We start from the raw sequence: 22,900 nt of genomic DNA on the forward strand, positions 1-22,900 counted from the left end.
AATTTTAGCAAAGAAAAAAAAAAGAAACTGAATGAACAGTGAATGAATGCTTTAGTGTGCATCACAAACATTAAATACTACCTTAAGAATGATCTCGATGGTGAAGAGTCCAGTAAACACATGATCTGCATAGCCCAGGATCTGAAAATAAATACAACACTGTATTTTAACTGGACTTGGACTACCCCTGCCCGACACGCAAAGGCTTTCTGAATGAACAGAGATCAAAGTTGTTACACTGTTTCATTTGCCATGACAAAGTTCTTAATGAACCAAGATTGTTTAACATTTCACAAAGCAAAGCTGAATGAATTCAGAAATGCTCATGACTCTCTTAAGGCCACAGTATACCCGCTGTAATGGTCGCTTCGCTGACCACTGCAAGTGATTTTAACAGAAACCCGTATTTACACCTGCCGTTACAGTGCAGGAAGGTGCTGCGGTATTCTTCTGAAGGATAGGTGTCGCCACTCAGACAGTATCACCACACAAGCACTAATGTAGGAGGAGAAGAAATCAAAACCGGATGTTTTCAAACTGTATATCTGTATGTGTCTGAGCTCCTGTGCTGGAATATTATTAAAATGCCGCTAAAAAAACGACACGGCCGCTCAACTCAGCTGCGGTGGCTGTGGCGCAATCCGATTTACAAAAATCCAGAGATGTACGACTAGCCAATGCGCCACCCACGACCCAAACACAGCATTAGAAGGCACTTTTTTTAGGTTCATAGTCTGTACATAAATGATGGCAGTAGCTACTGGGCCTGAAAAGATGGCGAACTCTTGTGCTCATCCATTGTATAGAAGTAAATTTTTATACAGAAGATAAAAAAAAACAAGATAGAAACAGTCAAAATGCTCATCTAGAGGCTTCAGAACATCAGTCTACAAACCAGTTGGTGATGTCCACTGCCTATATACAATCTATTTGTGCCCCATTAGCAGAAGCACTCTTGAAGCCCTAAACTTGGTAAAATGTGTGGTAAAACTTGGCAATGAATGTGTGCTTCTTTTTGGGAAAAAGCAGGACTTACGGTCAGCTGCAGCATAACATAAATGACTCCACAACTTACTGAAATAATGATAATGTTCAGGTCCAAATGAACTAAAATAGAAATGCTGGAAAAAAGGTTTTTTGATTTCATTACTGTTTCAGACTAAGGTTAATTGGTTTAGACTAATAGAATATATAATAGGATCCTACACCAAAGCAAGGGAAAATATAATAAAACAGATCTTTATTGGCCTCTGAGGAATACGTCTCACTGACTGAGACAGGAAACTGTGCACAAAAACAGATACAGCAGCACACATGGTGTTTACATTAGACTACAGCTCCATTACAGTCATAAACACCACATTAATTTACGAACAACGGGCTGATGTCACACAGCGAGTACAATTGCGGATATATCCTTCGTATACTGCAAAGTAACTGCAAATATTGCGGTTTCAAAGCTCGCCTTGAGGCTAAACACGAAGTCTCCGCTGCTGCATACGAATTAAAAGACACAACTTCTTACACATTGTCAAAACAGACTGTGCAAACACTAAAACAGTAAATACATTCATTTCTTGATTAAATGTTGACATTTAGCAAAACAAACACAAAAAACACCCCCATAAATATATTTTCACACTGTATGTGTACAAAATGATACAATAACTACTCATTTTTCTTTTTGGCTAATAAAACAGTTTAAAAGAGCACAAAGCTTAAGAGGCGTTTCATATCTTCTTAACATGAAGTTAGTAACAGTTACAGTACTCGAGACGAAATCTCATTAAGTGTAACGGGCCACTCACAATAAGCTTTGGTTCCTCTATAGCTATAATCCATTTAGGTCAGAATGAGTGTGCGTGTGGGCATCTAATTATGGCTACTGTGCCTTACTGTACATCCGGCATTGTATGTCTTTATATACTTTATTTATACTGTTATATATGGGTTTTTTTATGCTTACAGGTGGCTGTGGCTCAGGCAGTAGAGCTGGTCGTCCAGTAATCATAAGGTTGTTAGATATACTGCCGAAATACTGCTGTGGATACTGAACCCTGATTTGCCCCAGATTCATTAATTGACGTGTGAGAGTGTATGTGAATGTTAGATAAAAGTGCTTAAGTATAGATAAAAGCAGTCTATGAATGCGCTCAAATCGAGTAGACGGGCGTTATATCACTTATATGCTACCTTATTTCTGAAGGAGTCATTTTTGACAGGGTCTTCTGCCGCTAGACTGATGCTGCTGAGCAGGATGAAGAAGAGGATGAGGTTGGTGAAGATGTTGTGGTTGACGACCTTATGGCAGAGAACCCTGAACCTACAAAACAAAGTTCAAGAGAGAAAGAAAGCAAAATGTTTTCATCTAGTCTCTTTAAAGGAAAAGGATGCCAAAACAAATGCAGCAGAAGCTGACTGAAATCTTGGGCAGAGAAAATGAAGTTGGAGAGGAAGATTACTTGTTGGTGTGGCTGAAGATAAAGAAAGCTCGGGCCTCAGGCATGGGGACAGCCTTCTCCTTCAGCTGAATGTCAGAGAGGGGCCGTGGCCTCGGGCCCACAGGCATCTCTGGCTCATCATCGTCTTCATCTCCTGATTAGGAGGAACGGGAAAGAGGAGAGTAAGATAAAGAAGGAAAGGGGGAAGAAGGAATATAATGTTAGTAACTAACTGTTTTTTATAATAACAAAGACAAAATTCTCAATGAAACCACCTCTTACCTTATACCTATAGGAACACATAATATTTATGGCTGTGGTGTGTGTTACCTATATAATCATTGGCGGGATATGGATTCTTCTCTTCGCTCTCATCCCCACAGCAGTCATCCATGTTAATCTGAAAAGGAGAAGTATGAGATTTCGTTCATTTTTTCTCACTCCTTTGAACAGACACACATATTCTTACTGAGTCTTTGTGTGTCTCTATGTACCTTTGTAGCAGTGTTGGTCTCCCCATCAGAAGTAATGGACTTCAGCTCTATTTTCTCCTTCTTCTCTTCTTCCAGAGGCGGCTTCTCATTTTCATGACGCTTCTCTGGACTGCCAAGCCTGGAGAAGGAGAGAGAACAAGAAGATCCTCAACTCTAGCATCATCCCTTCTCCATACATAAATTAACATCAGAGGGACAACATAAAGACGTGTAATCATAGGGGGGTATTTTCTCAGCTGTGAGGAAAATTACAATTTTCTGTTGCACCTTTTCCATAGATTAATACAGATTGCAACTAAGCAGAATACATTTTTATGATTTGTGCTAAAGAACACTTTCTTTCTCAGCTGCACTTTAAACTCAACTTTGATCTTTGCTGGGAATTAATCTTTGCAATGATAATGAAAAAAATAATAAACTGTTGTAGAGAAAAGCCAAATAATATATTTGTATTCTATGTATTAAAAAGCAATTTTAGTGGTTTAATTCAAGCTTCTAGTGTCAGCATCCTTATTCACCTTGAGAAATAATAGGCTATCCAAGATGCTGCAAGCTAATGTTTTCCCTGGGTGCTGTTTGGATTGGCCAGGTCTCAACATCTCCCTCTATCCCTTTACAATTTTTTGTCTGACTGCCTCCATTCAGTTTTCTGCTTTACCTGGCCAGTTTTTTCCTCTCCTTCTCCTCCTCTTCCTCTTTCTGGGCTGATGTCAGGCTCTCGGCGTCTGCCAGATTGTCTACAGCAATGGCCAAGAAGACATTCAGCAGGATATCTGTTCAGAGGGGTGATGTTAAGGATGTTGCTGACCCATCAGATCACAAACAAAGCTGGCTATAAACAGGTGGCAACCCCTGGGGCTAAAAAAGGAAGCCAAAACCTACAGTTACTGTAATGACCACTTGAGGCTTGGGTTAAAAAGTGAGTTTTGTTTTGTTTTTTGTTTTGTTTTTTGCTTTGTTTTATTCTTTGCTTCGAGCCCTGTGTACAGGAGCTGCATGCTAAAACATCTTTTGTTAAAAGGGTTGGCGTAATAAGCAAATGCTTCAGCCAATACCTTTTGATTAGCCTTGTCTTGTGCTTTCTTGCTTTGTGGTAATCTTTTTTCTTTATTCACTGAGATATTTGAATGCTAATCAATAAATCAAAAAAAAAAAAAATCAGTTAATGTTCATAGACTGTTATGTTGAAGTGATCAGATAAACATCATTCAAAACCAATGAATGCAGACTCCAAAGCCAAATGACTAATCCTGCACTGGCTTTGGATTCAACAGGCTAAGCTGATGAATAGTAACAATTTAATCTGAAAAACACATTTTTAACTACTCTGAACTTTTAAGTACAGACGCTCAGTGGCCCGCACTAAAATCTTTTAGCTTTAGGGAAAGCATCTGCATGCAAAATGTGTTCTTTTCCCCTGCAACTGCATCTTAACAAGGGGTTAGATATCAGATGTGACTCAGTGATTCAAATCACAATCAGCAACACCAGTATCCATTTGATGACAGGATTAAAGATTGTCAGAAAACAAATTTGACTGTCAGTTACTGGATCTGACTCACCATGTTTTTATTTTGAAATTCTACATGTATAAGCATCACGCCCACATGTCCTGGGTTACTGGTGTAGCTATTCCATGTATTTGTATTTACATAGCACCAACAGCTAAAAGGACCTGACATTATAATAGAAAGACTCTGCAACAATCTAGAACAACCAAAAGATTCCCTATGAGCAAGTGCTTTGTGACAATGGGGACCTCCTGTTGTGGTAGGATACAGTTTCCGCAGATGAAGAGGATGATGAAGTAGATGCAAACTAGCATGCCAGGAAAAGCTGGACCACCGTACGCCATGATACCATCATACATCACAGAGTTCCAGTCCTCTCCGGTCAGGATCTGTAGAGACAGAAGACAGTAAACAAAATCTTATAAAAATTTATTTTCATTTAAAAGAAGCCTCAGCCTCGTGATAGTGACAGATTACATTTAATTAAGCAACATTATAAAATTTACACTTTTTGTATCATTCAAGGACAAATGTAAGGTGACAATGGAGGCCGGACACACTTCACGAGAAAAAGTGGCGCATGATTACCTGAAACACAGTGAGCAGAGACTGGGGGAAGTTGTCAAACGTGCTTCGTCTGGTCTCGTCAAAGTTGAATTTTCCCCCAAACAGCTGCATGCCCAGCAGGGAGAAGATGATGATGAAGAGGAACAGCAGGAGCAGCAGGGAAGCGATGGAGCGGACAGAGTTCAGCAGGGATGCCACCAGGTTGGACAAAGAGTTCCAATATCTAAAGGAAGAGAAATTTAGTTGAAATGGTAGTCTTGTTATAATATATTTGGTAGGTTGACTGTTGGATTTCTATTTTGATTTCTTTATAGTTTAGAAGTGACTAGAAGGGAGTCTGATAGTTTCTGTTTCAGTTTAACAGTGCTGCCGGAGTTTCCTGCTAAGAAGTTTATGTTTTGCCATCCTGGATTCATGATTTAGTGTTTCAGTTGTAGGATTGAACTTTTAAGTGTTTCCTTTATAGTTTTTTTCCCTCTGTTCTGTGTTTCTGTTTTATGTGTTTGCCCTCCAGAGTTCCTTTGTCTCTGTCTTCATGTTAATGTGACCGTCGTATCTCTGTGAGTATTTTGGTTACTCCCTGTTTTCAAGTGGGTGTTTTTGTGCGTCCTGTGTATGTTTTGCTTCCAATCTGCCTTTCTGCCATTGTCTTTACCTGTGTGTGGGTGTGTTACCCTCCTGTTATTCATTTCCTAATTAGCCCTTTGTGTATAAATAGTCCAGTCTTTGTCACAGTGTGTTCTCTGTGTGTAGCCTTTGCATGTTTTGTTGTGCTGATTTTTTGTTCTTAGACCTTGTTAATTTTTACTCCAGTTTACATATATTCAAAGCTACTATTGAAAACTTTGCTTTGTTATTAAGGTTTCTTTCTGAAATCCTGTATTTGGATCCTCACCCCTATGCTTCCCAAACCTTGACAAGTCTAAAAAGCCAATATACAATCACTGGACTGTATTTGGTACACCTGTTAAACTGATTAATGCAGTGACTTAAGTGACTCTGAATGTGGCATAGTTGTTGGTGTCAGCCTGGTCTGATGAGCTTTGATTTATGGTGCGACATTCAGATGGTTGAGTCAGCATTTGGCATAAACAACATGAAAGCATAGATCCATCCTTCCTTGAATCCAGTCCAATACCTGGCTGTTGTTGCTGTCCATCTCTTTATGACCACAGTGTCTTCTGACGACTGCTTCTAGTAGGATAAGGCGCCACGTCACAAAGCTCAAATCATTTCCCACTGCTTTCCTAATCTTGACAATACGTTAACTGGACTCTATTAGCCTCAAAAGTCACTAAAGCTCAATCCAATAGCGCTCGTTTGGGATGTGGTGAACAGGATGTGTAGCTGACAAATGCTATCGTGTCAATATGGACCAAAACCTCTGAGGAAGGTTTCCAGCACAGCGCTGAATCTATGCTTTGAAGAATTACAGCAGTTCTCAAGGCAAAACTGCATCCACCTCGTTATAACGAGGTGTACCTAATGAAGCGGTCAATGAGTGTATGTAAACTAGTCACAATAGGAAATTCTCACTAAATGATTACTGTGGCAAAATAAAATCCAAGTTTGTTTGTTGTTTTTGGTAATTGCATCACAGACCTATTGTAACCTGTTAGTTCTTCATCCTCTGTTTCCGCTTTGCTGAATGCAAAATTAAGGCTCCACTGGTATAGAAACACTGTAAAACGGGGCAGTGTTAGCTCAGTAGGTAGAGTGGTAGAGTGGTGGCCCCATGATTGGAAGGTTGGGGGTTCGAATCCACTGAACGGCTACCCTGAGGTACCCCTGAGCAAGGTACCGTACCTACACACTGCTCCCTGGGCGCCCATGGCTGCCCACTACTTCACTGAGTGAATGGGTTAAATGCAGAGAGGAATTTGCCCACGGGGATCAATAAAGTATATATTATTATTATTATTATTAAAAAGATGTTACTTTATGTTCAGTATAGCATTAGGTATCTGGGTGAGTATCTTGCCTGTTGGAGGACTGAAGGAATAACTTCTGCTTATCAAATGCATATGCTTTAAGGTCTACACTAACCTGGTTATTTTGAAGATTCGGAGTAAGCGTACACAACGTAACACAGAGATGCCAAGAGGAGACATGATTTTTGTTTCCACCAGAATGGTTTCAAGGATCCCTCCACATACTACGAAGCTGTCGAACCGATTGAAGAGTGAAACAAAGTAGGCCTGTGAGAAGCAAAACGCAGACGTTAAAGGTAGAAAAAAGGGTAGAATGTGGTCAATGTTAACACAAAACAGTGATACAGTGTCCTACCTGCAGGCCCAGACTGTACATCTTCAACAGCATCTCTCCAGTAAAGAGTGCTAGCAAAACCTTATTGGCTATGTCTGGGGAGGGAAATAAAGGGGGAGTAAAATTAGTGTGGGATGAAAATATAATGCCAAAGAAAGTAATTGCACAGAGGTCAATAATTAAGCCCAGATCAGACATATTACTGTTTTGTGTGCATGTGTGTGGGTTGAGCAATGTACCTTGTACATCAGTTAGCCACTGAGGCTGCTGGTGATGTTCAGAGGCAATGGTCAGAGTGTTGAGGAAAACCAGGAAAATGACCAGCCAATAGAAAACTTGTGATTTGACTGCTGCCCGGCATTTCCTTCGACACAGCCTGTTCCACCTCCGAGAGTAGCGGCTGAGAAGGAAGAAGCAGAGATAATAAGTTGGGAAAAGGTGGGAGAGAAAAGAGAGGTAGGAGGATGGGACAGAGAATGGTGGGAAAAGGGAAAGATGAAGGAAGAGAAAAGGACCCACGAGCAATAGGATAAACCAAGAAAAATAATCAAAAGAAAGAAACGAATGGTGAAAAACAAATAGAGGAAGTGGAAGAAGGACAAGAAAGAGTCAATTAGGTTTTCTACAAAACAGTGATGACATCACGCCTCGGTCTGTGGTCGAGGGTTAGTCATCCTCAAAGGCGTTTCACAGAAAGGAGAAACCAGTACAAAGAGCTGTGCTGGAGCATGAGATATGCACTGTTTGAGAAAAAAAAAGAACATTTGCGCTCTAAAAATGATCAAAGGGGCAAATATAAAGTGAAATATGTTGTATTGTGTCTCACAACACAAAGGAAAACAATGCTTTAAAAAGAGAAGTAGCTCATTTTAGGATGCCAACCCCCTTTTTTTTTAAATTTAGTGATTTTAATATCTTCCTCTATGCTGTGGTCAGGTCTTTTGCACCTTGAATGCTCTCTCATGTTGGAAATGAAAGTCATTGTTTCTGATAATTGCTAGCGTTAAACTTCGCAGTCACATCTGTGTGAAAAACTCCACTCAAAGGGTGTTTCGACGCTCATATACTGATAAGGTGTCGACTGTAATTTCATAACTGTCCTATTCTGGTCAAGTGACATCAAAAACACTAACGAAGAGCAGCTTGTGGTCTTGTTGGCCTACAGGTGGAAAAGTAGTGACGCATGAATTTCACTTAAGATTTTCACATAATTTCAATAGCCTAGACACTGATTATATATTTATGTAATGAATTGCTTTAAAAAAGAACGAGCAATTAATTGTTTTTTCTCCAAATAAACACTGTAAGTCACTTTGTCATGATTTTGTACACATGTGGGTGTCTTTGCATTATGCGTACTTGACCCATTTGTCAACCGCAGCAAACATGCAAGAGGATTTTTCATCCAATTGTGACTCCTCTAATTCAAACAGATCAACACAGCCCACCAGAGAATCTTCTCCCTCTGCCTATATATGTTGCATCAGTCTTCTGTTTAAATGTGCGTGAGTGCTTTTTATAGTCACTTATGGCACACACTGGCTTCTGCCATGATGCTCACACTGAATTTTACATGAGACACACTCACAACACAAGCAGGCATGCATCGTTACGCTACAGTTTTTTATCGTGTCCGTGACTCCAATTCAAGAAACATTAGTGTTTTTCAAATACTTTGTGTACAGAGGGATAGTTAGTTCGTTGTCCCATCCCAGCTATGGAGATATCAGTGGAAGAATTTGGACCATTTTATGGAATAGTTGGAAATTTTTGAGAATTCCTTGATAATGCTCATTGTTTCAAGTAGTGATGAATATGGATTTTGCATGAAAAGTCAAATGTCGTCTGCATAAAGATTAATCTTGAGGTTATTATTAGATGTTGGGATTCAGATGATATTTTTATTTTGACAGATACTGTAGGCGCTATGAGTGGCTCAATTAAAAAAGAAAAAAGAAGACTGATGGTGATGGGCATCTTTGCCTAGTACCCCTGTTTCGTGTGTCATTTTGTGAGATTATTCCATTCGTAGTGCCAGTGGCTAATGGTGTGGTATACAGAAGTTATAGACTGATTCAATAAATCCAAAGTTTACCTTATCAAAAGCTTTTTCTCCATCACTGTAACAACAACTTATTGTTCTCGCAATTAAATTAAATAGTCTAAGTGTATTATTTGAGGAGTAAAGTGGTCCCTCGCTATAACGCAGTTCACCTTTCGCGACATCGCTGATTCACGGATTTTTTGTGTGTGCAATTTTTCATGGTTTTTGGGTTATTTTTTTTGGTTTGTTTGTTTTTTGTTTTTTTGACAGCGCATTGTGTTCTGCGTCCTGATGGGCTGTAGACCACTGTCAATCAATCTCGTGTGGGTCTTCTGTACAGTACAGAATGCGTTCAGCTTGTCAAATTGTTTGTACATTTTCTCCCCAACAAGCACAACAATGTGACAAAATGTTTTGCACCATCAAAGGCAACCGCGGGTGCCTTTGGTTTCATTCTGTAATACTGGACATATTTTTTCTACAAAGGTTTGAACTTTCAGGGTCTATAAATAAGAGTGAAAAGTGTGAAAATGCTCATGCCTGTCTGAGAACAGTGTGTAAAGTGTGTAGTGAGTGGTTTTACAGCCTCAAAACATCTATATATATAATTGTAATTATATAATTGTAAAAAATAAAGTTGGCTACTTCGTGGATTTCACCTATCGCGGGTTATTTTTGGAACATAACTCCCGCGATAAACAAGGGACCACTGTATTGACCTTTAATGAAGCCAGTGTGGTCTTAATGTATTATGTATGCATTTAATCTAGATACTGAGACGTGAGAGGGACAATAAAGGGACATATTAGGTTTCCATAGAAGTCAAAGAGTAAACAAATAGTAAACAGTCAGTATGCAGATTTTGTGGAAGCTGTGATGTGTGTTTTGTTTCTGTAATGAGACATAAAAAAATCATTTGAGCATGTTCCATAAATATTCTCCACAAATGTGGCGAATCTAACATATTTACTGGCAACTTTTTTGCTTTAAATGTGGTGGTAGGACAGAACGAGGCTGTTTACAATATTTATTTTAAACTTTATTTGACATACCCCATTTAAGCAACAGTTCACATCACTACCAAGCAAGAAATAATCAATTTTTCTGATTAAACATTACCACCAAAACTTTTGTCTGTTTATCTTCCATTTTCATTCATCTCATTCACTCTATATTTTTCCCCTGTCTGCTACTCTGCAGTCTGATAACTACTATGCTAAGCTTAAATAATTGTTACCATAAATTTATTTTACTGCACAAACATAACCATGGCAACGATCTTCTCATCAAACTCTGCAAGAGAAGAACCGACATATTCGCAACAGTTTCTCCAAAGAGCAAGGCTATGTTTGCCTGTGTTCCTTTTGCACATCTGCACACAAACACCCCCCGACACACACACACACACACACACACACACACACACACACACACACACACACACACACACACACACACACACACACACAGGCACAAACACACACAAAAACACCAACGACCAATTAAATAACACAGCATTAGAGACATTAGAGCAGGTGAATTAAGAGACTATGGTAAACAACATGTACTAACCTGAACTTGGATTTGGAGATCCTAATTCTGGAACACAGAAAACAGAATGGATTATACATACACACATAACACACATATAGACAGGTGCACATGAAAGGGGTGATTTGAGAGGGATAAAGGGGAATAGCTTCCCTTATTATCACAAATGTCTTGGCATATGTTTCTTGATCAACCTCAAACATTCCCCGATACGCAAGCACAAAAACTGCTGATTCTCTCCACAGGATGATCAAAGAACATATCTGCGTTTAGCAAAAAAAAAAAACGGCCTGTCCATTTTTATGCACCCACTGGGAACAGATTTTGGGTACAATATAACAAAATGCACTTTGCCGTTATATTTCCTGCTTTTCTCTTGAACAAATCACCCCCAAACACACATACAGTGGCATCCAGTCAAAAGAAAGCAAACTGCGAGTTTGAATTTCCTTCAATCAATCCTGGTGTGAAAAAGAAACGTCATTTATTATTGTAACAAAATGTCTGTTGATTGTTCACCACTGTAACGGGAAAAAGTACAACATGGATAACTGAGGACAAGAGATTATGGAAGACATTTTGAGAGAAGAGTCCCCATGGTGTAAAAATTTTAATCTAAAAAATAAAACTAAAGAAAAAAAAGAATCACTCAATTTATGACTTTAAATATTTGATTTGATCACAAATCTGTGGGGATGCTGAATGACCACGATTAGTTTAACTATATCCACATTTTTAAAAAGATCTGAAAATTTTATGGTCCCCATGAAACTTCTCTTGGATTGTTTTCACTGACTACTCTGATGTTGGTAAAAGCAGATAAATAAACCGACGAGCTCACTGACCGAAGCAATGAAATGTTTTCACTGACTGACTGGCTGGATATGGGAGCTGACAGGACACACATCTCTTGTCTTCATGTGTCCGTCTTGATTACGAGACCAGTGGGTGCTAAAGTAGCTTGTACTGTGAGGAACAGCTCCATGCCGATGTGAAGAAGAACTGACATACTCTGAAGTCTTTCCTCCGGAATACTGGGAGGAATGCTCCATGTCAAATTTGTTGAAATCTCACAGAGAAAGAATAAGGGGCTATATTTCTAGTCCTGACACGGGTACACTACATATCATTCTCTGGATATGTAAATTTAAATGAAACGTTATGAATGGTAACACCAAGGGCATTACTGATCGCCAAGAAAACAACATAATAAAGCAAATATTATGTCATTTATTTCCTAAATATTCTGACCCGTCTAATCCTCAGCATGTCAGCTAATGCGGTTTGGTTAAAACTGCTGGAGTAGCAGAACTCCTGAGCCTATAAATATAGTTTAAAATATATAAACATAGTCCAAGATTAAAAAAAGAAACCAAGTCAGCAAATGAAAGTTCAAGCAAGATATAAATGACTTTAGCTACGGCCACTTACACTATGTGGACAAAAGTATTTGGCCACACATCTTAATCTCTGAATTAAAAGCACCTAGCCATGCAGGTTGCCTTTAAAACATTTGTGAAAGAATGGTTGTTCTAAAGAGATCACTGAATTCAACCATGGTACCATAATAGAAAGCCACTGTTGCAACAAGTGAGCTTGTAAAATTTCTTTCTTTCTAGATATTTCACAGACAATGAACGAGTGCGGAGGTGTGTAGTGTGCAAAAGTCACCAACACCCTGCTGACTCAACACTTGCAGAATTCCAAACCTCCTCTGGCATTAAAATCAGTACAGATACTGTACACTTGGAGCTTCATGGCATGGATGTCCATAGCCTGTAGTGCCTGGGATGAGGATGTATTGCAATACATCATCTTTATTACACTGACTGGCAACGTGAGTAGTTGGAAAAACCGTTACGTAGCCAATAATAATATTTAATTAAAAAAAAAAAACGTAATCCAGAACTGCATGTCCTCAAAGGTTAGTGGTGACTAAAGTGATGCAACATAGCCAATCAAATAATTGTCTAATTATAAATTTTAGTAAAGGAAAGAGACATCTGTGTGCTTGAACAAAAGAGCAGAACCTTTTTACTACTTTATGACAACAAAGAAAAAGAAACTGTGAAAAAGAAAAAAAGTAATGTCGTGAAATGTAATAGAAAATTAGTTTACTTACAAAATTAATTTGTAAGTATCAAATCGCTGGTTTCTTATTTATTTGGCATTTCATTATTCCATGTTTCATTTCTGGTTCCAGCTTAAGCTTCACATATGACATACCCTTTTATTTTTTTTATTTTAGCCTGACAGATCACAAATAAACACATACAACATAACAAAGATGAAATAACAGATGGACAGTGAGACTACAGATAAACAACAGCGTGCCATCCACGTGTGCCAACTAGCCTTATCGCTCCTGCGGTTGAGAGTGAATCAGTTTAAATTTAAGATTAAAGTTTCTGTGTAATGCATTTCTGCTCGTGAGCAACAGTTTTTTATGCAGGTGTGTTTGCATGTGTGTACTGAAATAAGTCCGCTGGGGTCGCGGCCCCTGTGCTGTCTTGTGTCTAAGAAAGAAAGCAACACATTTGTTTGAATAATGTAAAAAATGAAAGCAGAGCGGGAAGCGGGAATGAGTGAGTCAGCTGTTTGTGAGCTCCCACAGGGGCGGAAGAAAGCACTTCAACAGCTAACACAGAAAAGTGGGTAGAGAGGGAGAGAACGGAAACTCAGAGAGAGATGAAAGAAAAAATAAAGACGGAATACTATTAGATGTAGTTAGGATGTCTTGCTTTTCAAAATTCATTAGCTCCCAAGCAATGATTGGCTTTGTCCTTGTACCATGTGTAGCAGTTGTGTGCACTCACTACCCAACTAGATAAACTTAAAAACTGTGTTCAAATGATAAACCTCTAGTTCGCAAACTGATAGCAATAGTACATTTATAATTGTGATATGAGGAAAACAACCATAAAACGAAATTAAAATCATTTTTTAACTGGAACTGCGATCTAGCAACTAATTTTTGCTCCCTCAATTTTCTTGCTTAGCAACAGTTTGCCGATAGAAAGTGGAAAAAAAGGGCAGTTGGCACAGCACTACTAATAAACTAGCAAGTTAAAAAAAAAAAAAAAAACACTTCCAGGAGCAGCTCTGATTAGTTCCCCTTCAGATCTATCCAATTTTACTCTAACAGAACTTTATCCATGTGGAGTATATTGACAGCTTCGTGCTACTGTAGTCTAACAGACTTGTGAGATCAGTAAAGTATACAAGCAATCTGAGGCAATTCTTCCATGCACAATACTGCAGGATGCAATCTGTCCTTAAACCTGACAAAAGATGGGTGAGAAAGCTGAGGAAAAGAAGGAGGAGAAAAGGTGTGTCTGTGAAAGACGGTGAGATACTTACGCCAGCCGGGTACAGCAGGTCTCACCCTCTACGTCTCCCCCGGGGGCGTTGTCTGTGTTGACTGATTCATTCTCGCTGGCTGGCATGCTCACTGAGAGACAGAGATGAGCAGCAGCAGAGAAAGGGAAAAAAATTGACAGATGTGGAGAGAAACAGAAAGAGAGATGAATTAACCAGAAGGAGAAATGGGTCGGACATCATAATTATGCAACGGAAAACACTGTAGAATTTTACAGGTGCAAGACAACACACTTGAGAGCTACAAAGTGCAACCAGTGTTCAGGTAGCGAGGAGCACTGGACACTTGGTTGGTGTTAAACATTTGATCTTTATCGGAGTTATCTTGCACCAGCATACAAGCTAATTAAAACCACTGTTGAAGTATAGGAATGAAAAAGTCAGCATTATTCAATCCTGCTAATTAAGGCACACGGCTACACACATACCCTAGAGTCAATAAAACCATTCCCAAATTTTGCACTGATTGCCCACACTAATTACACACTAAGTTGCCAGTTAGGAATCCTGGGACACAAACCTTGCAACCTTGTTAGTTTGTGGTGCTAAACCAAAGTAATATAATTCCACAGCTTAATGCCTAAAGCTAAAAAGGTAGCACAGACACAACACTTGAGGAAAAGGTTGACTAATTCTAATTCTGCCAATTGCTGCTGTGGTGAATGAAACTAAGCTGAAGCATTAGCATGCTTATTGACATCGCCACAATTTTTGAAATTAGTCAACCATTTCTGTGCTCGATTTTAACTTTTGGGTATTCAAAATTGGGGCTATTTAGAAGGATTTCCATTTTCAAGCTGGGGGATTGCTTTACTTTGAGGGGATTAAAACTTGATAAAATCTATTTGTGATTTCAAGACCCAAAGAGTTGGGGAAAAAAGATGTCTATCTGTAGTCTACAGATGGTGTGTGGGGAGGGGATTGGTCTTTAAAAACAATCAAACTATTAAAAACAAAAAGTACAGTTTTACTCCTCGCCGCAGTGATAATTTTGCAGATTTGCAAACAGGTGGAAAGCTTTTTCTTTGTTTATATAAATCACAAGTACACTGCAAATGTGGCACTTTGTCCTTAGGCAGGAGTAATATAAATTGGCAGGTAAGGATGGAATAGAAGAAAAAATGAAGGAAAATAGAAAGGCAGGATTGGAGGGCGAAAGTAATGGAGGCACTGAGGGAGGTATGGTTAGCGGGAGAGAGGGGAGAAAAGAATGTGGGGATGGCTGCTGGAGAGATTGATATGAAGTGATACATTGGTTTTTATTGCTTCTGTCAGTCTTTGCCTGCTGGCGGGAATGAGCTGCGTTCCCCTTACTGTCACCTCAAACACTTATTGTAACACCCTCTGGGCACTAGAGCCAGGTACTGCATATGAATATCAATGCCTCTTTTGTTAAAATAAGATATCTTCAGTAAAACCTACTGGTGCAAATGATCTTACAGCATGAAACCAAATAATATGATCAGCACTTAACCACGACCCTCTCAAAAAACCTGCAAACAAACCCCAATAAAAAAAAAAAAGATATTAATAATGTTATTCTGACTGGGATTATCTTTTTCCATTTACTCATTGATTCTGGGCCAAAAAGTCCAGTTACATGTATTCCTGCATTTTGTTGGTCTTTTGTGCAGATTTGCTACTGAAACTTGAGAAATCCACCAGGCGAGGTCATGAAGTCATGTTTAAAAGCATTGAGTTGCTGTCTTGTCATTGGCTGATTAGATATGCGCAGCTAAATAAGTGTACCTATCGGAATGGCCAGTGAGTGTATCTTTCTGAGCCAAAGGAATATGTTTGCATTATGTAGTTATCCCAAGAGATGGTTTGTAAGCCCAATGATGTGTCAAAGTAAGCTACAGTGAGTGAACAGTGCATTAGGTTACTGTACTTTGACACACGGTTAGGGATGAACGAGTTTAGTGCTGTAGAGATCACGATGGTCTGTCTCAACTTGAATACCTCTGCCATGAACACGCTGTGTGTTTCTTCACCTCGACACGTGCCACCTGCTGCTATGCTACTTAGTTAAAAGCACTCAGGGCCCTCTGGTCTCTCCTGAGGCTAAAAGCCTTTCAAATATAAAAGCAGCCTGGTGCCTTCCCCTCAATGGAGCGCTGAACTAGTTTAATGCCTATTGTTAGAGTAAAACCCCAAAGACCTGAGACACAGAGACAGGGAAGGAGATGAAGAAGGAAAAGGAACATATAGTATTGAAAGGAGGGGCAGAGGAGGGAAGACAGGAAGACAGAAAAGTGATAGAACAGAAAGTGTTGGCATGTGTTGGTGAGCTTGAACATGAACTCACGGCGCTATTTCTGAAAAAAAGCATCCTCCACAACAATTTGTTTTTATGACAGCGTCTCGTGTTTGTTTTGGTGTTTTTGTCAGCAAACTAAAACAGATTTTATTTCCAGTCACAAAAATGAAAAATATATTTAATTTAAAATGTCACACAAACCCCCCAAAAGACACTGAATTCTACTTTGTATCGTTGTCTTAATAATGACAACACAAATCTTTTCATGCAGGCTTTTGGTAATTTGATTTTATAAAAATGTTAAATTTCTCATTTCAAAGCTGTTTCTCCACTGTGTTTCATTATTGCAGCTAGCAAGGCTAATAGTGATGCAGGAGGGGGCGGGGGGACTTTAGGGAAAGGAATCTGAAAAACCAAGGAGAGGACTCTGACATCACTAACAATAGTAAGAACAGTGTTTTTTATGAGTCGTGTGGTACGAAACCATCACTCCAGTTGTTTTCTGTGATGACATCCTCTTGTTATTTTTTCAGACAAGTCAGGCAGATGCAGATCCTTTCCTACAAAAGTTGTTTCATCTCAGCACAGTAATGTTATTTCTCTCCTTGTATCCCTATTCCCTGGACTTTGAGGTTGTTTTTTTTTGTTTTTTTTTTACATTTTGGATGTACTCAAGTAATTTAAAGGGCCATGAAACACTGTAAAGATTTTAATGTAATAAAGACATGCAATTTTGCCAGCAGCAGGGGTAGTTATCAGGGGGAAAATTCCATGTCTCCACTGTCGGAGGATATTCATATATATGGCCCTCATATTTAATCATCATTCAGTGGTTGGTGCATGAAAAAGGGTAAGGAAGAGAATAAACTACTTTACAGTGTTGAGAGGCAGCTGATCCCCACTCTGGAGGCTGCAGAGAAAGATGCTTACTCCACTGGAGGGGGAGTGGATAAAAAGGGGAGGAAGAGAGGCATCGGAAAGTGGGGAGTATAGGTGAGCAGAGAGGTTGCAATCTGCTTGCATGTCTAGAATCCAGTAAAGCTTTAACTAGTGCTGGACCATGCAGACAGACGCACACGCCTTACGAAGGAAAGCCGCATTTTTCTTCACGGCTCCACGCAGGGACAGAAAATGATGGCTCTTACCTGGGGATAGAGAGCACGGCTCAGCAAGACAGACCAATATACACGCACACACACACAAACACTAACATGAAGCGTTCACACAAGTATGCTCATATATACCAAAATACGCACAAAGAACTATGAATTCTTCTGGAAAAATGGCATTCCCTCTTTGCAGTCACACCTCATTTCAATACTGCAGGTACAGAGTACTAACATTACTGGCATTACTGGCACAAAATCACTCATGTCTGTTTCTCTCTTGTACCGCTTAATCTTTTAATCTCCACATGCTGGGTAAAGGTACATATTTGAACCCAAATCACAATCTTTTCTCAAATCTAGCCAGGTAGCGAATGAAAACAAACGTAAAAAGGCAGGTTAAAAAGAGATGGTGACTGAGAACAAAGTGTATTGAAAAATTTCTGTTGTTTCGCTCCGCATAGTGAGATGCCACAGAGTAGTAGCCTGAACATCTTTCTTTTTCGTCACATCCTCCACAAACTCTTTAGGAGTCTGGTGTGTTTCCAGGACAGATGGGATTGTATCACTCTACTATTAAGGAGGCATCCTAACCAGAAGCCCTGCAGATCAAAAATAATTACAACTGAAAACATTTTAATGTATACATGCCTAATCCTAAACTGGATAGACATCGGAGCACAAGTCAAAGAACAGACACATACACGATCCTGACAGTCAGTGGAATGACTGGACCAGGCATGCATACTGGTCTTGTTTCTCAAGTGTGCTAGACAGGAAGGACAACAAAAGAAGAAGACAGAATGTAAGAACAACATAGCAATGAAAGCATGCAAGACTGGCACTTCTGCTGTGTGCCTTAAACTACCTGCTTCCATAAAAATCTATCCTCCATTCCATGTGTTCCAAATCAATCCCATATCTTCCAGCTCTCTGTACCTCTTGGCTAGCCCTCCGTTGACCTGGCAGGGTGGTGGGTGACCATTCGACCAATGCTGTCTGTAGCATTTTGGGTGTGCTGTGGTGGATCGGATTCTCCAGTTTCTGGTTGATTGGGAAGGGTATGATTCCTTCATCCAACAAGTGTTGCAGGGTTTGGAAGTTTTGAGTTTTGGCAGTTGAGACTCTTAAGACAAAGACTCTATTGTGGTAAACCCGGGAATTTCTTCTTATACTGTCCAGTGAGGCCAAAAGGGAAAGCCTACCAGTAAATGTAGAGATACTAGTGATCAGTATTTAACTAAAAGCCATTCCCTGCATGTTTTTGTCAGCCAGTCTTTGTTTTAATCAGGATACACTGTCTCGCTGAGCTATAGTTGACTCTGGAACTAAACAAAGCCTGTTACCAAATCAACTGTTTCCTGCCCAAAGGGCCAGGTTGCAAAGGGGGTAGGAGGGGAGGAGAGATAACCATACCTTCTGTGTATTAGCACCTTTACCACTGTCTATATTGGAAGCAGACAAAAGCAGCATGGACTTCAGAGCAAAATCAACACCTTGATGACTATCAGAGGGCCCCCTGCCCCACAATATACTGAAAGCCAGAGAGTTTGGTTGTCTTCTAGAGACCTCTTAAAATCCACTTCCAAGAAGTTAGGTCCTCTTCCGGGGACACACCAAAAGTGTTTCCAAGCCAACTGAGAGACATAATCTCAGCATGCCTAGCGTGCCCTGGGTCTACCTCTGGGCCTACTCCCATTTGAACATAACTGAAACTGCTCATCTAGAAATCATCCTAGTAGAACTATATCACACCATATCAAATGGCTTCTTTTAATATGAAGTGCCCAATGTATAGCAGCCAGTGTGGCAAAGGACCTCTTCCTGTCTCAAAGGCTGAGACCAGACACCTTTCAGAGAGGTCATTTCTGCCACTTGTATATGCGAGCTCATTCTTTCAGTCACTAAACTGAGCTCATAAGAATGCAGATCTAAATCAACAGCTCTTTCTTTACCACAAAAGAGTGGCACAGCATTTAGATTACTGCGGATGCTCAAATGAATTATATTAATAATGATTTAATCTATTTTGTTTGTTTTTAAGTTGATTTCTTTACAGCAAAAATCCTTCCTCAAGTGAAATGCATATTTACCATGTCACAGTGTAAGATCTATCAAACCATTTTTGCAGTAGCAGCTAAAAGCAAGCAACATTTATAACACTGGCGCCGCTGTAAAATGGACATTAGAGCATCATTCCCACAGCATCAAATGCTGCTGGGGTTTTTTTCAGTGCCAGCACACCTCACAGATAATCAGCTGTCCTTTGGTATCTGTGCTATGGAGCACTGGGTCTGTCACATAATGTTTGCGAAGGACCTCATATCACTGCATTTAAACACGCTGGGCAAATACAACATTTTTCAAGGTGTAGCATTAAATCGCAAATTCCAATCTTTTGTTAAACCTAAACAGGCAGCGAGTGAAAACTAACGTCAAAAGCAGGTTTAAAGGAGAAAAAACAAGACTGAAAACCAGGAGGCTGTGATCTCCTGGTTAACAAACCTGTGATTTATTTCAACACAACAACTCAAACGTCCTAATGTGGACATCTTTCATCGCTCTGTGTTTATTGTAGGACACATTTTTGCGTATCAATCTCAGACAAGGAGAATTGGACAAAACGGCAGTATTTGACATCCCTGGATGAGACTGCATTGCAAGATAAATTGAAAATTTCTGTTTTATTACTCCACACAGCGGGAAGCCACAGAGCAGTCACATCCTCTACAAATCTTTAGGGGATCGGTGCATTTCCAGGATAGATGCAATATACTGTATCACTGCACCATCAAGAAGGCATCCCAAACAGAAGCCATGTAGACCAAATGTAATTACAACCACTTTTGGTGTACACAGGCCTAATCACAACCGGAATTACATGGAAGCACATGTCAACGCCACAGAGGATACACAAACACCATCCTGACAGTCAGGAGAATGACTGGATCAGACATGCATACTGGTCTTGCTTCTCAGGTGGGCTGGAGACACTCCTAACACAAACAGCAAGGACAACAAAACACGATGACAGCATGCAAGAACAAGATGGTAGACAGCAACAGCACGGAAGACATGCATACAGACTATGCCCTTGAGATGACAGAAAACACACATATTTTACATATATTATACTTGACATCATCAACTTCTCATATTTATAATATTGAATATGATGTTAGTGCAGTCCTGTTGCACTGCAAGCCTAATCTTCTTTGGGAGCCTCATGTTAGAACATCATGAGACAGCAGGGTTGTCCAGCGATGATGCTGATTTAACCTGAATAAGAACAGCAAGTCTAGTGAATATCGAGGGAATTTATAGGCAGTCCATGGGGTGTCATGTGACTTCTGCACACCCTGCTCAGGACTATCTACAGCAGTAATGCACGTGAAGCAAACCTCTGCTGCTGCTGTGTGCCACATGTCATAAAAGGCAACTTCGGACAATCCCCTAACCTGATTTTCTAGATATTGTCTGGAGTCCGTGTACACTCTGCAGTCCTTACACTGTCTGAACATCTACTTTTCCCTTTTCATCTATTCTACTCTCTGAGTCTCCTATCGCTTCTTACGACACACATTTATGTGAGCTGTGCATGCATGAGCTGATGCAAAATGTCCTGGGCAGCAGGGACAAACTGCCCTCGTTCATCTTCCCACAAGAGGATCCATCCATCGGGGAGAGGGGAGGCAGAGTAATAGACAGAGCAAGTGACTTGATTTTTCACCTTCACAAACAGAGAGCGATGATTGATCTTTCTTATAGAGAACTTTGTATCATATATATTAATCATTTTGTTGAATCATCTACATCTAATGGCATAATTTATACTGTTTAGAAGATGTCACAGGCTTAATCTTGCAACTAAGTGATCCACAGAGATCGCATGGTAGATTTATTTGAGGAAAATATGTATATGTGTGTATGTTTACTGTATAGCAAACACTTACAGGTTCTGGTTTACAGCCATATTTGGCTTGTTCAGACACTGCAAAATATATCACTGATGCAGAATTTGCAAAACTTAGAGCAAAAAAAAAAAAAATCATAATATTTTGATGTGACATTTTCAAAATTGGCCACATACTGTATTTGTTTGTTTGTTAATGGGCCAAAACACTATCTAAGAGACTGCTGATGTGTGTTTGCCAGACTGATTGGCCCAGGGGAGTACAGTGGTAACAGGTGAAAACAAGCAGATTTGTTACGGATTAGCCACGGGGGTGTTGTGCCTTATTTTCATGTAAATTGGGTCATTGCTCATTTGACCATGTTAATTTCTTGATATTCCCTGAAAGATTAGATCATCATTAGATTTTCTCTTTCTTTCTTTTTTCCCTTGGCAGTCATCAGTGTTTTCTCAGAATGAACCACAGTGATTTTCAAGAGATGAGCGTGGCTGTGCGCAGAATGTAAGCAGAATGCACGCTCTGTCTCTTCGTGGTTAGTCCTCATTATTCATTCATCCACTACCAGTGTGAGCAAGCTTAGCTCCAAGCCTTTATAAAATACTTCACAGTCCATACTGTTTATACTAAGGGTACATGTCCAGGAATACAACAGACATGCATTTTGTCAAATCACTGCCTCTCTTTCTTATTGTCCCTCTTTCAAGGTCTAACTTCTGAGCTCCAACCTCCAGGTTAAAGAGGCCAGTGTCTACTTTCCCTCCCAAGGAAATATAGTGCATTCCTGAGGAGACATGAGCCATGTGTGGCTGCATCTCTCCGGAGGTGTTTGTATAGAGAGACAAGGTGTTAATTTGTGTGTGTAAATTTCTGTCAAAACACAAGTAAACAAATTCCTTAGGGTGTACCTACAGTGCGTGTGTGTGTTCCTATGTTAATTTTGCATAGCTGCAGTAGTGTGTGTTTGTTGTGTGTCACAGTGTGGGCCCAGAGGCTATTAGCTGCAGTCTGACACATTCCACTAATATCTAAACAGGTTTTAATCCTCAGGATGATTCTCAGCCAAAGCAAGCAGATAATATTAATATCTTCTCGGTCTGTCAGTCACTCTGCCCATACGTCAGTTGTTCATTTAATGACTGTGCCATAACAGTGTGAAGGAAACTACGAAAAGCTCACTACTTATAGACAGAGCAATAAATGTAGTGCAGACACATCCGCATCTATCCTGACAAACTTGTGATGCATCTGGGAGGAAATCATTTCAGCTAGCCTTTGCCAAAGTCTTACCATATCCTGACACAGCTAATCCTAACCACCAATCAATAATTCAGTCACACATGCATACAGCGTCATCTTCACGGAGAACCAT

The 22,900-nt window shown here is 39.8% G+C and overlaps 1 protein-coding gene across 5 annotated transcripts in view; it reads right to left on the bottom strand.

Moving 5' to 3' along the window:
- cacna1c (calcium channel, voltage-dependent, L type, alpha 1C subunit) overlaps positions 1-22,900 on the bottom strand; it is a 218,234-nt gene that overhangs the window by 41,734 nt on the left and 153,600 nt on the right. For 4 of the 5 annotated variants that reach the window (XM_042222950.1, XM_042222948.1, XM_042222949.1 and 1 more), the window contains exons 11-23: positions 14,234-14,324; positions 10,895-10,921; positions 7,518-7,678; positions 7,300-7,373; positions 7,060-7,211; positions 5,035-5,236; positions 4,715-4,835; positions 3,594-3,708; positions 2,936-3,053; positions 2,772-2,841; positions 2,463-2,595; positions 2,194-2,323; positions 82-141 (exon numbers count right to left, since the gene is read on the bottom strand). In XM_042222950.1, the coding sequence (XP_042078884.1) occupies positions 82-141; positions 2,194-2,323; positions 2,463-2,595; positions 2,772-2,841; positions 2,936-3,053; positions 3,594-3,708; positions 4,715-4,835; positions 5,035-5,236; positions 7,060-7,211; positions 7,300-7,373; positions 7,518-7,678; positions 10,895-10,921; positions 14,234-14,324 (1,454 nt within the window). The remainder of the gene's footprint in view (positions 1-81; positions 142-2,193; positions 2,324-2,462; positions 2,596-2,771; positions 2,842-2,935; positions 3,054-3,593; positions 3,709-4,714; positions 4,836-5,034; positions 5,237-7,059; positions 7,212-7,299; positions 7,374-7,517; positions 7,679-10,894; positions 10,922-14,233; positions 14,325-22,900) is intronic. The other variant, XM_042222952.1, reaches the window with a different exon arrangement.

This window comes from Haplochromis burtoni, unplaced genomic scaffold, assembly GCF_018398535.1.
Source record: "Haplochromis burtoni strain Fernald_Lab_line unplaced genomic scaffold, NCSU_Asbu1 Contig_98, whole genome shotgun sequence".
NCBI lineage: Eukaryota > Metazoa > Chordata > Actinopteri > Cichliformes > Cichlidae > Haplochromis > Haplochromis burtoni.